This window comes from Camellia sinensis, chromosome 11, assembly GCF_055761805.1.
Source record: "Camellia sinensis isolate YWXY chromosome 11, ASM5576180v1, whole genome shotgun sequence".
Lineage (NCBI taxonomy): Eukaryota > Viridiplantae > Streptophyta > Magnoliopsida > Ericales > Theaceae > Camellia > Camellia sinensis.
In genome coordinates this window covers 48,855,230-48,871,507 of record NC_138971.1, presented here as the reverse complement: position 1 = coordinate 48,871,507, position 16,278 = coordinate 48,855,230, and the positions used below count along the sequence as shown (strand labels likewise).

Genomic DNA, 16,278 nt, shown 5'->3' with positions numbered 1-16,278 from the left:
ACTATGACAAAGTGTACTCAACAAGCTAGGCGGCAAGAGCACTCCGACAAATAACGACATCGGCTAACAACAAGACTTCGGCAAGCAAGGGGCAAAGACCTCGGCTAGAAAGGACAACACTTGGTCGAGCTATGCCACACCTTGGCCTAGATGTGCCACACCTTGGTCTAGGTCGTACCAATCCAGGAGAGGGGTCACTTGGGTTCAAGGGTAACATCTCGGCCTAGATAATACACATCTCGGCCTAGGCGATGAACACCTCAGCCTAGATAATGACATCTCGGCCAACATGTCAGAGCGAAGGTGGAGTCAACTAGAGTAAATTCCAAGATGGTCTTAGATGTAAGAGGTTCAAAACTGACCTAGGCTCAGGGTGACCTCGGCTAGATCCACACCGAGCAAGGTACAAAGCATGCTGTAACACTTAAGCGAACAAGGTCAAGACTTGAAATGCAAGCTTAACAAGACAGAATCATATGAATGCATATGAGTATGGTTAGGACAGTGTGAGAGTTATTACATCCTACCCCCCTTAAAGAAGTTTGGTCCCCAAACTTGAGTTACCTCGATTCAAGAATAACTCCGGATATCGGACTTTCATTTCTTCTTCCATTTCCCTAGCATCCCTGCCGTAATGCTCTTTCCATTCAATTTTCACCATCGGTATTGCCTTGTTTCTCAATTGCCTCACTTGTCTATCTATAATACGCATCGACTTTTCTTCATAGCTTAAGTCTTCATCAACCACAATCCCAAAATGATCAATCACGTGCAGTGGATCCCGCACATACTTCCTCAACATCGAGATATGGAACACATTATGGACTTGACTTAACCTCGGCGGCAAAGCAAGTCTGTAGGCAACCGGGTTAATTTTCTCAAGGATTTCAAACGACCCAATGTAACGGGGTGCCAATTTACCCTTCTTCCCAAATCTTGAAACTCCTTTCATCGGCGAAATCTTCTGGAATACATGATCCCCAACTTCAAATTCCAACTCTCTTCTTCTCTGATTGGCATAACTCTTCTGCCGACTCTGAGCAGTTTTGATCCTTTGTCGAATTAGCTTAATCTTTTCGGTTGTCCTTTGAACTAGATCGGGGCCGATCAAAGCTGTATCTCCTACCTCGGTCCAACATATCGGCGATCTGCACTTTCTTCCATACAAGACTTCATACGGCGTCATGCCAATGCTGGCTTGATAACTATTGTTATAAGCGAATTCTACTAATGGCAAATGCACTTCCCAACTTCCCTTGAAGTCCAATACACATAGTCTAAGCATATCTTCAAGTGTCTGAATTGTTCTCTCTGTTTGACCATCGGTTTGAGGATGAAAAGCCGTACTAAACCTCAATTCGGTCCCCAAGGCCCTTTGTAAACTCTACCAAAATCTAGAAACAAACTTTGGATCTCGGTCTGACACAATGGACATCGGCACACCATGAAGTCTAACAATCTCATTCATATACAACACAGCAAGTCGATCAGCATTAAACGAAGTCTTAACAGGCAAGAAGTGTGCTAACTTAGTTAATCTGTCGATTATAACCCAGATCGAATCCATCCCTTTCTGTGTCTTCGGCAAACCAATCACAAAGTCCATGGAGATGTGTTCCCATTTCCACTCAGGAATCGGCAAAGGTTGGAGAAGTCCTGCTGGCCTCTGATGTTCTACCTTCACTTGTTGACAATACAAACACTGGAACACGAACTCAGCTATCTCTCTTTTCATATTCGGCCACCAAAAAGTCTGTTTTACATCTTGGTGTTCCCTGGATGAACTGCAAATCTGGATCCATGAGAGTCTTGCAAAATCTTTCCTTTCAACTCTGGGACGTCGGCCATGCACAATCTTCCTTCAAACTTAAGCACTCCATTCTCAAGAGTGTAACCTGACCTTGGCCTGGTGATAATCTCGTCAGCTACCTTCTTCAGGAATTCATCCTCCATTTGCCTTGCCTTTACTTCCCCAATAGTAGTCGGCTCCACTGAAATCACGGCTAGGCATGCCAAACTTCCCGCTGACTTTCTACTCAATGCGTCGGTTACCGAGTTTGCTTTACCTGGGTGATACTGAATCTGCATGTCGTAATCCTTCAATAATTCAAGCCATCTTCTCTGCCTCAAATTTAGTTCCTTTTGAGTGAACAAGTACTTCAAACTCTTGTGATCTGTAAAAACTTGGCAAGAGGCTCCATACAAGTAGTGACGCCAAATCTTCAAAGCAAACACCACAGCTGCTAGCTCTAGATCATGGGTTGGATAGTTCTTTTCATGAAGTTTCAACTGGCGAGATGCATATGCTATGACTTTGCCCCCTTGCATTAACACACAACCCAAACCCTTATGTGAAGCATCACTGAAAATCTGAAATTCCTCATTACCTGATGGAAGTACAAGAACTGGTGCCGTAACTAACCTCGTCTTCAACTCTTGGAAGGCTGATTCTCTATCATCGGTCCATTCATATGCTGTTCCCTTCTTAGTTACTTGTGTCAATGGTACTGCAATCCTTGAGAAGTCCTTCACAAACTTTCTGTAATAACCTGCCAAGCCTAGAAAACTATGAACCTCGGACACGTTGGTCGGCGTCGGCCAATTCACAATGGCTTCGATCTTACTGGGATCAACTGATATACCCTCTTCATTAATCACATGCCCTAAAAATGAGATGCTGAAAAGCCAAAACTCGCACTTGCTCAACTTGGCGTACGACTTCTTGTCTCTCAGGATTTGCAGGGCAAGTCTCAGATGATTCTCGTGCTCAATTGTACTCTTGGAATAGATCAATATGTCGTCGATAAAAACAACTACGAACTCATCTAGATATGGCTTAAAGACTCTGTTCATCAAGTCCATGAATGCTGCAGGAGCATTGGTCACTCCGAAAGGCATTACCAAAAATTCGTAGTGGCCATACCTTGTCCGAAAAGCAGTCTTCTCAATATCCTCGGCTTTAACTTTCAGCTGATGGTAGCCCGACCTAAGGTCAATCTTGGAAAAGACTCGTGCTCCTTGTAGTTGATCAAGCAAATCATCAATCCTAGGCAATGGGTACTTGTTCTTAATAGTTACCTTATTAAGTTCTCTGTAATCAATGCAAAGGCGAAGTGTGCCATCCTTTTTCTTAACAAATAGAACGGGTGCTCCCCATGGTGAAGTGCTCGGCCTAATGAATCCCTTATCTAACAATTCTTGTAATTGCAGTTTCAGTTCCCTAAGTTCAGCTGGGGCCATCCTATAGGGTGTTTTGGAGATAGGTTGCGTTCCCGACATGATGTCCACAGTAAACTCTATTTCTCTATCGACTAAGTGGCCAGGCAACTCATTTGGAAAGACGTCGAGAATTTCCTTAACAACTGGTATGTCGGCTAACTCAATACTTCCATTCAAATCACTTAGTATACTGCACAAATAACCCTAACACGCTTTTTGGATCAACTTATAGGCTTTCATGAATGAGATTAAGTAAGGTGGGGGTACTGCTCCCTTACCCTGAAAAATGACCTCGGCTTGGTTTGGGGTCTTCAATGTGACGCTCTTAGTAACACAATTAATGGATGCATGATTCGCTACTAACCAATCCATTCCCAATATGAAATCGAAGTGAGTCATGCTTAATGGCATCAAATCAACTAATAATTCTACACCCTCAATCACCACAACACACACCCTATATATGGATGCAACAATTTTAGTTCCCCCAGGTGGAGTAGATACAGATAGCACATAATCAAGGGGTTCTAACGGTCTGTTCATCTTCTCGGCAAATTTAACAGATACAAATGAATGTGTAGAGCCCGAATCAATCACAATGTATGCAACTTGAGAGCAAATTGAGAGTGTACCTGACACTACCGTTTCAGCATTCTGGGTGTCTCCTAGCACTAGAGCAAAAACTTTGCCCTATCTCATCTGTGTCCTTCCGACGTTGCTTCCGTGTACAGAGCCCGAGGTGCTCCCATTTTTCTTACCATCATCAGCCCTTACCTTCGGACAGTCTTTCACGTGGTGGCCTATCTCGCCACATTCAAAGCAGGCCCCTGTCGCCCAACGACAAATCCCGAGATGCGGCTTCCCACAAATCACACACGCCGGCTTAGTATTACCATCCCGATTTGAGTTGCTGGAGCTGCCCACGTTCGCCTTCTTCTTGGCATTAAACGACATCCGACGACTTTCAAAGTTTTGTCTCTTTCTCTGACTCTCTCCTGAATTTTGATATCGGTTTAGGTTAGCTTCCGCCAGAATGGCCTTGTCTAACACCTCGGCGTAAGTCGGCATATTGAGCATGTTGACTCGATCCTGTATCGGTCCACGCAGTCCACTTTCAAACTTCCTGGCTTTTCTATATTCATCATTGACCATATGAGACGCGTATCTCGCCAATTCGGTGAAAGCACGGTCGTATTCTGCCACTGTCCTGTTGCCTTGCGTCAGGGCTTGAAACTCTGTGGTCTTGCAATCTCGAACGCTAAGGGGAAAATGCTTGTTGTAAAATAGTTTCAAAAATCTGGCCCAAGTTAAACCAAGATTAGCTTCCCGGATCATCATCCACCACCTTCGAGCGTTGTCGTCTAATGTGAATGCTACCAATGTCACCTTCTGAGCGTCAGTGCTGGGGAAGATCTCGAACAACTTCTCCATTTTCAAAACCCATGCCTCGGCCTTCATCGGCTCTATACCCCCTGAGAATCTCAGCGGTTTCATCTTCTTAAACTCCCTAATCAAGGCGATCGTGCCGTCCCCATACAAGGCTGGCTGCGGAGGCACTTGAGGCACTGGAGGAGGTGGAGGCGGAACTGCATGTAGGCCATTCGTCTGCTCGGCCTAGGTAGATGTAGCACTAGCATTCTGTTGCCTCATTTGTCTCAACTCACGGGTTAAACCTTCAACCAGTCTTTCTAGTCTGTCTGGTCTATCCTCTGATTGATCTCGGCCAACTGGTGGTCTACCTCTCCTCATGATGCTATGAGTATGCAAAATGCAACTTTAAAACAAACTGGACCAAGAATCATGTATACAAATAACAAATGGTCATGCCGAGATGATGCACACCTCGTCAAATAGCAAGCAATATGATGCGATCCTAACATTTTTCTAAGGGAAATCCTATACTCTTTAGGACTCAAGTGTGTAAATAATGTACGATAAGAAACTTGTGCTCTGATACCAATCTGTCACGACCCCATTCCACCCCTAGTAGAATGGTGCCATGATGGCCAGTAATTCACAATTACCCAAGGCCAACTGCAAGGTTTCACACACAACAGAGTATACATATGGGGCTTACAAATGCGTAAGTAATAAATTCAAAGCTAAGTAGTTCATAAGAGCAGTGCATAAGTTAAATGGAATGGCATACATCTTTACATAGTTTTAATACAACAAAATAAAGTACAAAAAAATACATCTTGACCAAAAGGCTTCTCAGCCATCAAATACAAAATACAATGAAATACAACTAAGAAGCATAATCTTCAAGATGCTGCAAAAGTGCAAAATCCAAAACAAGTGGCAAGTACATCTAGGCGTCACCGCCGTCCTGTTCGTCACCTACATATATATATAGAAATGGGTGAGCTTGGATACTCAGTGAATGATATAAATAATAAAAGAGTTTACATAAATGATATCCGAAATCTTTATCTAATCAAGGCACATCACATCTTGTACAAAATCCAAGGCAAATCAAGTTTATCTAACAAATCTTTCAAGTCTCAACAATTAAAGTCGTTCAAGGCTTTCAAGTTCCAAGGTATGACATTAACAAAGGTTGTGCTACAAATGCTTATAGTGTCCTAGCACGTACGGACTTTCAAAGATTGTGGTACAAATGCTTATAGTCCCCTAACACGTACGAACTTTCAAAGATTGTGCTACAAATGGTTATAGTCCCTTAGCACGTACAGACTTTCAAAGATTGTGCTACAAATGCTTATAGTCCCTTAGCACGTACGGACTTTCAAAGATTGTCAAAACCAAAGTTAATACTTGATACACAAAATAGGGATAGTCATTCATGCTTAACAAATACTTTTCCAAAACAAGTAAGGCAAAACTTTGTCAAAACTTAATAACATAACTTTATTAAAAATACCACTCACATAGTTCTTCAAATGTCGGGGTCAAGGCAAGTCCAAGTCCTACAAACACATGGCAAAATCTATTGAATGCACTTCTCAAAACAAATCTTGCATGCATGCAAATGACCTCGGCATTCTTCAAAAACTAAGTCAAATCAAAACAAAACACAGTTTCTTATCTCGGAAAAACATGCTGGGCAACTACTAGGTCTAGGCCGAGGTCCCACACCTCATTGCCGAGGTGTGGCCTCGATGGCCACATTCAAGGAAATGAAGTCGGGAAAATCTGGGTTTCCCTCTCTTGAAGAACATGAAGAACACGAACATGAGAAATATGAATGCTCAATCGCGACCTGTTATTTCAAAATCTAAGGTTTCATGCTATGAGTTTGAAAACATGGACCCAGGTTCCCATACTCGAGGATCTTGTGAGAACAAACACAAAAACATGAATCTTAATGCAAACCTTCGGATCAAACAAGACTTTTTCTTCAAGAACACATGAACACTATTTTCTCTTTCTAAAACCAACTTTAAATCAATGCATGACGTGCAGAACAGGTTCGATCGTGCAATGCAGCTTGATGAGCAATAAGAACAACAAGAGTAAATCAAGAATCTAACCTCAATACACGAATCCAACGGTTTGATCTCTAGGAATCAAGCTCGAAAGCCCACTCTCTCACTCTAAAACTTCTTCTCCTTCCTAGAGCTTCTCTCTCTCTACAAGGCAAGGAATCAAGCTCGAAAGCCCACTCTCTCACTCTAAAACTTCTTCTCCTTCCTAGAGCTTCTCTCTCTCTACAAGGCAAGGATATGTTTTCTGGGTCTGTCGGCTGACTTAACCCTCTGCAGGGGTACGTGGCAACGGCTGGTTGGTTCTACTCAAAAGGTGACTGAGTGAAAAGACAAGACTATGACAAAGTGTACTCAACAAGCTAGGCGGCAAGAGCACTCCGACAAGTAACGACATCGGCTAACAACAAGACTTCGACAAGCAAGGGGCAAAGACCTCGGCTAGAAAGGACAACACTTGGCCGAGTTGTGCCACACCTTGGCCTAGATGTGCCACACCTTGGTCTAGGTCGTACCAATCCAGGAGAGGTCACTTGGGTTCAAGGGTAACATCTCGGCCTAGATAATACACATCTCGGCCTAGGCGATGAACACCTTAGCCTAAATAATGACATCTCGGCTAACATGTCAGAGCGAAGGTGGAATCAACCAGAGTAAATTCCAAGATGGTCTTAGATGTAAGAAGTTCAAAACTGACCTAGGCTCAGGGTGACCTCGGCTAGACCCACACCGAGCAAGGTACAAAGCATGCTGTAACACTTAAGCGAACAAGGTCAAGACTTGAAATGCAAGCTTAACAAGACAGAATCATATGAATGCATATGAGTATGGTTAAGACAGTGTGAGAGTTATTACAAAGCTGCTGATTAGGCATCCTGAGGTCAACCTCCTAACCAACTGTGCTACACCCAGGAGATTGGCCCAGAGGGGAATTGAACCCAGGACCTAGGGGCTTAAACCCTAGGCCCTTACCAGGTTGCCACCAACCCTTGGGTTGTGTTTTGAATGTAGTTGTTTAAGTCCTTTTCGCTAGCTTTTTTTCTTTCTTTTTTTTTTCTTTTTTGCCCTTCATTCAGAATTGCTCAAAAAAATTTCAGAATTGCTTATTTTCTCTCATATAAATTTCTAAATTGCTTATTCTCTCTTAGATATACTTCAAAATTGTTTATCTTCTCTCAGAGAAATTTCTAAATTGCTTAAAGAAACTTCTAAATTGTTTATTTTCCCTCAAAGAAATTTCAAATTTTTTGACTGAAGATAGCTAGCTAATTGAGTGAAATTGTCTATTTTTTTCCCTAGAATTTCATATTTATCATAGATCTTATTTGATAGATCTCAATGAGAGCATTCTCAAAATATAAATTTCATTGAAAATGGATATCTAAATCAAAAGTTATTGAATTTTTAAGTTCTAAAATTTGTCAAAAAGTGAAAGACGTTGGATGATCAGTGTGCGTTGAAATCCAAAAATTGCTTCCGTATTTTCCAAAGACATTCGCTACTACTACAATATTTATTATTTTTTATCTTATAAAATCTTGATATGAGTAACCTTAAAATTAAAAAAAAAAACCCTTACTTTTAACATAAAATTATAAAATTACATAAAATTTGGACATAGTATAAGAGCCAATTTTTACTAAAATTTAAAGCCTCCAAAAAAAATTAATTAATAAAAATAATAACAGAATTGACTCTTATACTATGTCCAAATTTTGTGTTTACTTACTTAGGCCTCAAATGAAAAAGATCCAATCCAAATCTTAATCAACTAGTGGTCGTTGTTGCAGTCAGTAGCTTCCGATCAACATAGCACTCTATGCTCCAACCTTATGCCCATCGAAGTTTTCACTTTTCAGTGCCTAATGGTATTGCCATAATTTTCAAACTGAGGATAAAGTTGTTTGTTTAATAAGTGAGCTAATGAAAAAGTTATATCAAGTTGATTATTTGACAAAGCCTATAAACATCTTGCTGCTTGCAGAATACCTAAAAGATTGGAATGGAAAAGCTCAAACAAGCAGCACAACTTTCTTTGTTTGTTTTGTTTTGTTTTGTTTTTTTTTTTTTTTTCACAAAGAGTATACATCAAAATAACCATTAAAAATACCATACATGAGAGCTAAAATAGGTACGCAAATACAAAACATAATTTTCAGGTTAAATATCAGGAACATAAAGCATAACAAACTCAATCACCAGCCTACACTTCATATACAATACTTCAGACAACAAACAGCAGACAGAAGATGAAGAAACCTCCTGTAGCCTCCAAGAGCTTGAAGAAAATCCCACTCAAATGTCGCAAACTTGAAATTTAAAATCATGGATCCGAATCCTGTTTGCTTGCCAAGCACAACTCATGTAATTCATTGAGACTCCATTCCTCCCCGGTGTGCCCTCCAAGAACCAAAACCCTTGTTCCTCCAACCACGCATGTGCTATGACCCCAAGCAAATTTTGGTGGTTGCCCAGGAACATTAATAATCCTCCACGACGGTTTCTCCTCGGAAGGATCCAACAAGAAAAGCTGCGAAGGAGAGTATAGCCCAGCAATAGAACCGCCAAAGATGATAATCCTCCCACAAGGCATGCTCACAGCAACATGGTCTAGTCTAGGAGGAGGAACCACAGCGTTCTGACCACCTATGCCAGTGAACGCACCGCATTCTAGTTGCCTCCATTGCGGTTTTTCATCTTCTAAATCAATTGTGTATGCCTCACCTGATCGCAATCGCAAATTTCCACTCTTGGCAAGCCCACCAAACATAAGAATCTTTGTCCTCCCATAAACGGAAAGTGAGTGCCCCAATCTAGAAGGGGGAGCCCACGAAGTGGGTATTTCTTTCCACGTTGGTTTATCTGTCAAGAGATCTAATAGATATGTATCACTCAGAAGTACGCCAGCATCGGTGCATCCACCAGAGACAACTAATTTGGAGCCTTCTATGGTGCAAGAGCTATGCCAAGATCGAGGGAGAGGGGGTTTTCCACCTAAAACTTCCTTCCATGTTGGTCGTTTGGCATCCAAGTCAAGAACAAACACGTCGTTGAGCAATCCTTGTCGCCCACATCCACCAAATACAACTAACCAGGACCCGTTGAGGCATGAGAGTGTATGGCCCCAGCGCCCTGGTGGGGATGATTCTACACTCAACCGATGCCACTCTGGATTCGCAGCATCAAGATTGAGAACAAATGTGTCAGCCATTGGTTGCATGTTAATTCCTTCCCCTCCAAACAATACAAGTCGATTCCCTGCTGCACATGCACTGAAATTGCAGCGTGAAGGTTCCACTGCACCTCCAACTGTGAGCTTCCTCCAACAAATAGCCTCAAGAGTGGTCAGTTCCCTAGCCAGACGACCCCAACGTAGTTTCTTAGTCATTAGCTCCAATGTGCCTGTGACTTCTCTTCCCCATGCATTTTGACATACCATCTTCCTCACATGATCGTTCTTTGTTAACTGACGAATCCTTCTGCAGACAGAGCCAATGGATGCAACATCCCTTGGCGTCAAGCGTGACAAGATGTTGTGAGCCAGGACCTCATCGGAGAGCTGAAGAATCCCACATATTTCTGGGTTTTGCTTGTATAGTAATTGTCCACTCTTTGGAGAGCACATACCAGATTGATCAAGTTGTTGCTGGCAAGTTTCTTTAAAAACTGGATATGATACACTACTCATATCTATTTTTGCTTCAGAAAACACTTGAATTCCTATTACATGTGTCACTGTTCCATCATCACCATGTATCGGGGCAAGTCTTAGCCTGTTCACCAAGGGAGTGCCATCCTTTCTGAAATTGAGAAGCTCACCTTGGAATTTGATGCCTTCCTCAAGACATCTTCGGACCTCAGAAACAATAACAGGATCCACTAAAGGGTGTCGTCTTTGGGCACGAGAATCTCTATACTGTAAGAACCGACTGTTGCAAAAGATTTCCATAATGAGAATACAAATTTTTTGTATCATAAGATAATGACAAATTTTAAAGACAGTACTGACAAAACCATAAATGCATGTGCCGATCTCAATCCAGATGCAAATGATCACCAAAAATGGAAAACTACATTTTTTAATTAAAAAAAATGCAGAGAATTTATAAATATTCCACAAAATGATATTTTTTTATTGGCTGGAGACAAAATGATTGTTAGAAAAAACAATTCACAAGATTTACGCACCGTTTGTTTGGGCAAAAAACATTTTCTAGTGGAAAACATTTTCTACCAAAAAATAAAAAATAATAATAAAAATTCAGAAATGTTTTTCGGAGAAAACATTTTTCTATATTTGGTAGTAGTGGTCGTGAAACAAAGGTGGACGTGGAGGTGGTGGCATGGTGTGGGGCGACGATGGCAATGGTGGCCGTAGTGATGGTGGTGTGGTGGTGGAGGTGAGAGTGGTGGTGGTGGTGGTGGTGGTGGTGGTGGTGGTGTGATTACATTGGTAAAATTTTAGTCTGAAAAATATTTTCTGCCCAACTAGGCTTGTTTTACATTGGCCATAAAAAAATATTTTTGACTTTTGTTTTCCATTATACCAAACACAGAAAATATGGAAAACATTTTCTAGTTTTCCGTCCAATCAAACAATCCGAAAATAATTCATATCAAGAAGAATCTGTACTTTTGAGAAAGATACTCTCAGATAATGTAATAGTCAAACTTAATGAACTCCTAACCAATACAAGTGCAATATTACCCCACACACAAAACGGAGAAAATTATCCCCAAACAATCAGATATTTGATATCAGTCTCAAACAAAATTTCCTGAACCCAATGGCAATAGACATCAAAAACCACAAAAACCTCAACAAGTCAATCAAAAGCAGCAAGAGTGTTTTAGCTGCTGCATAAAAAATGCAAGCTTGAAGTTCCTCCAAATGAACCCAAATTTTAAAAATAGCAACCCTGAACTAAGGAATTAGAATTTCATCAAACCCCAAAATTGTTGATTCCTCTTTAACTCAAACTAGCCTCCAATTTTAGAGCAACCAATCATCTTTAAAGAGGCAATGTAATTGTTGTATATATAACAGATCTTCTGTAACCCCTTGAAAATTTTAATGGAAGAAATTACTAGTTTATGAGGCTGAATACATAAAACAAATCCTCATTCTAAAAAAAACCATATAGTTAGGTACAACAAATTTAAGTTTTTCACTATTTTAAATTCTACCCTTTTGTTTTCTCAGGAACCAAACAGATCATAATTGAACCAAAAAGAAATTCAAAAATCAAAACAATCAAACATTTTAAACTCGAATCAATTAAAGGAGTTAATTTTAACATCAAAATTACCAGTTTCGACCTAGAACTTCGTCGGCGCGATAGCCAGTGAAGATCTCGAACACTTTGTTGACGTAAATGATGGGAAAATCGGGTTCTAAAGCGTCAGAAACAACGAAAGCAGCTGGAATCATGGGGTAGAAGAAATTTCCAAGCTTCAACGGAAGCTCACTCTCTCTCTCCCCCTCCTCCACCTCTTCTTCTTCTTCCTCTTCCTCTCTCTCTTCACCTCTGGCGTACTTTAGCCTCTTCCCCGAGCTCTGAAACCCAGCTTCCTCTTCTTCTCCCTTCATCCCCATCTCCACAACACCACCTCCTCCTCCTCTGCTCTCTCTCTCTATATATATAGGTATAGTTCTTCTGCTTCTCTCTCTACTTTCTCTCTCTCTACTTTCTCTCTCTCTCTCTCTATATATATATATATATTGATCGAGGAAGAGAGAGAGTGCTCGAGATTGTATATGAAAAGTGGGGTTGGGGAGTTGAAAATGGACGAATTGGGGGACGAAATTACAAAAATGTCTAATACTTATTTTGTTTTGAGAAGGAAAATATCTGGTGGGTTATGATTAAATTAAGAGTAATGTTTTATGTATTAATTGATATATTAATTAATGCATTAATAGATAATGTGATATAATTTTATAGATTTTAAATTTTTTTAATTTGTCTAATGGGTGAGGTTATAATTTTGAAGTGATAATATCATAACATATATGGGTCAATTAATTGATATACCAATTAATTCGTGTAGAACCACCGTTAAATTAAGCTCTCGTTTTGGATTAGTTTGATTTTTTGATTATTTTAATTTGATTAAAAAAAGTTATTTGGGATAAAAAAAAATTTGTAATTGATTTAATGGTTGTGAAAAAAAATTTAAGAATCTAGTTTGGATGATATTTTATCTTATTGAATATAAAAAAATGATTGATTCACCGAATTTGAGTTCGCCCGAATTATGTAAGCCTGACGACTGCTTGAATGACCGGCATCACCCTTATTAATCACAGATGTCACTCTTGTCAATCGCATTATTCTGGACGACCACTCGAATAACCGGCGTGTCAACCAACATACACAAATTCGAGCAATTTAGATAAGCTCAAATTTGGTGATGTATCATCAATTAGCTTATTTTATCTTTATTGACTAATTTAGCCAAAATAACTTATGCCAAACAGGGATAGCCACGGGTTGGGTTTGGAACGAGTTTATAAAAATTCGCTTATGTCCCGTATCATATCGGGGGTGGGGCAAATTCGGATAATGGGTGGGGGTACGGATGGTGGGTTAATTTTGTAAGTTAGAAAATAAAAATATGAATAAAAATAATAGATAATGTGACATATTATGAATAATAATTTATACTTAATGAGAATTATATTATATGAGATAGAAAATAAATGAAAAAAAATTAATATTAAGTATAATATTTTAGTACTTTAATTTTAGTATAATGAAAAATAAATAAATTATATATTACACATATAAATATATTTAATAAATATAATCAAGACGTGGTTTGTATAGAACGAGACAGGGGAAGTAAAATTCATTCCCTCCCCACTTCTTAATTGCAGCACCTTATAACTAAATATATTTTCATATTTTTTGAATCATAACTTAAACAAAAATCATGATCAAATATTTGATGAGGTATAACTAAAAATTTTATGAGTCATAATTAAAATAATATTATAATTAAAAAACTAATTATAATGTAAAAAAATAATATAAATAAAAGTGCATATATTACACTACTTTTAATGGATATACAATACTATTTCCAATTGCATTACAGAGTAGTTAAGATATGGGTGGCCCAAATGGTTTTGTCGCAATGATATTATTATTTTGCCGTCCATTTGGATTAGATATGAAGTATTATTATAAGAGATAGTTATCTCTTGGGCATTGGTCACTCCAAGTTTTTTTTATTATATGTATATAGTTTGTCAAATATTAAAAAAAATGTTTTTAGAGCGTTGTTTAATGTTAAAATTATGGTCAAATGTATTTTAAAAATAGATGTAAATTTTAAAAGTGTATTTTAAAAAAAATAATAATAATACATTGAATTCAATGAAAGATGTCTCATCTTTTATTTGTTCAAACTATGTGTAAATCATGTTTTTATTTTTACTATTTTTAAAAGCACAAAAAACAATTATTTGACAAATTATTTTGAAAACAAAATTAATGAAGAAAAAAATTTGTGAAAGCATCATATATTTCTGAGGGGAAAATACTGTTGTAATGAGCTTTTTTTTTTTTTTTTTTTTTTTTTGGGTGTGTTTTCTTGTATTAGCTTTCAGAGTAATGATATATAAGTAAATAAATAAATCATATATAGTTTATATAAATAATGATAAAGCCCACTATGTTTGGTTATCATTTTTCAAAAACACTTTTTAAAAAATTCTACTTTCTTATTTTTCGTGTTTTTTTATTTTTACTGAATTTTTTTAATATTTTGAGCAATTTTTTTAATTTTTAGACATACCTAACATAAATATATCTAAAAAGTAAAAAAAAAAATTGAAAAAAACCTTTTAAAAATTCACTAAATACCAAAAATACAAAAAAAAAAAAACTATGAGAATTCGATACATTTTTTATATTTTTATGTATTTATTAATTTTTAAAAATATTTTTCATAATTTTTTTACTTTTTAGATACATCTAAGTAAGGTGCATCTAAAAAAGAAAAAAAAAATTTAATTTTAAAAATATTCACAAAAAAACACGAAAACCAAAAAATTCAATTTTCAAAAAACTTAATTCAAAAAACTCAAAACAAACACGAATTAATATATAATTTATAACAATGAGTCTATATAAATATGTTTATATAAATAATGATATTGACATAATATCTTTATAAAATTATCTTTATAAAATAATGAGTTTATGTAGGGCTAATTCATATATAAAATTATCTTTATATAAAACTATTAATATATAGTTTATAATAATGAGTTTATATAGGCCTAATTCATATATAGTTTATATAAATATGAGTTTCTTTATAATAATGATATTGACATATTATCTTTATAAAATTTTATATGTTCTTTTATGTATGAATAGTATTTTTCTATTTTTTATTGTTTTTATGAGCCTAAGAAACTGTGAAAGTAAATAGTCGTCAAACTAGATTCATTTACAAAAAGCTATCTTTGAATTTATCTCTAAAAATGAAAAAAAAAAATTAAATGTTTTTCTTCTTTTAAATTTTGACTTCTCTCAGGTTAGCAGAGCGTTTAGACTTAATAGACCTACTTTAAAACAGATTTCAGTGATTCGAACTATTTTTTTTTTTTTGAACTCGAGTAAAATATTTTTACAAAAAATAAATTAATTAGATATCGATAGTTATATGTTTGAATAATATAATTTAAAAAAAAAATAGACGATAAATATAATTTTAATAATAACCATCTTTCTTTGTAATATAAATTTGATTCAAACATATAGCTATCAATATCTAATCATCTTTATTTTTTTACATAAATATTTTATTTAACGAGTCTTAAAAAATAAATAATTTAAATTATCAAAATAAGACTTATGATAGATTTCATAAATCTCTCAAACAACAATGCTACGTAGCTCAAATTTTGTGGCTCAAAAGTGGCTCAAATGGCCAAAACGACGTCGTTTTGAGTACAGAACAACATAAAAATGGCCAAAACGACGTCGTTTTGGCCATTTAAATCACTTTTGAGCCACAAAATTTGAGGTACGAGACATTTTCTTTTTACAACCATTTCACCTGTTTCGCCCTTATAGATTAATGACAGATTGAATAGTAACTTCGCTCCACTACACAAATCATAAATATCTTAATATTATACATTCGGTCACTAGAAAATGGTTGGTGGAAATGGTCATTAGTGGACAGTTGGGAAATTCACCAAAATGGTTAGTAGCAAACTCCATCGACTCCGACGGGAGGTGGTGGTTGACAGCAGTAATGATCGGAAATAGTTAGGAGCAGTGAGAGCAGTGAGAGAATAGACCAAAAAAAATTAATAGTTTACTTGAATTAAGATATTATAACAACATTAGCAAAAATAAAATATAATATCTTTTAAAATAATGATTACTACTTTTCACCAATATATTTTAGTAATCATATCTTTAAAATCAAAACAGAAAGATATTAACCATAAATTATAAATATATCACTTAAAATTTATTTAAAATATGATTTATTTCCTGTAATTGTAAAAATTACATCACATTCCTTTATAACAAATGATATCTTTTATTAATAAATTATTAAGTCAATTAATAATTTTTACTGATGC

General features: G+C 36.9%; 1 protein-coding gene across 1 annotated transcript; it reads right to left on the bottom strand.

The window, feature by feature from the left end:
- Nucleotides 1-8,695: 8,695 nt before the first annotated feature.
- Nucleotides 8,696-12,414, bottom strand: LOC114276870 (adagio protein 3). Its single transcript, XM_028218709.2, has 2 exons — nt 11,975-12,414; nt 8,696-10,594 (listed from the first exon to the last, which is right to left on the bottom strand). The coding sequence occupies exons 1-2, from the start codon at nt 12,259-12,261 to the stop codon at nt 8,989-8,991; spliced, it is 1,893 nt and encodes a 630-aa protein (XP_028074510.1). The 5' UTR covers nt 12,262-12,414; the 3' UTR covers nt 8,696-8,988.
- Between the last annotated feature and the right edge of the window lie 3,864 nt (nt 12,415-16,278).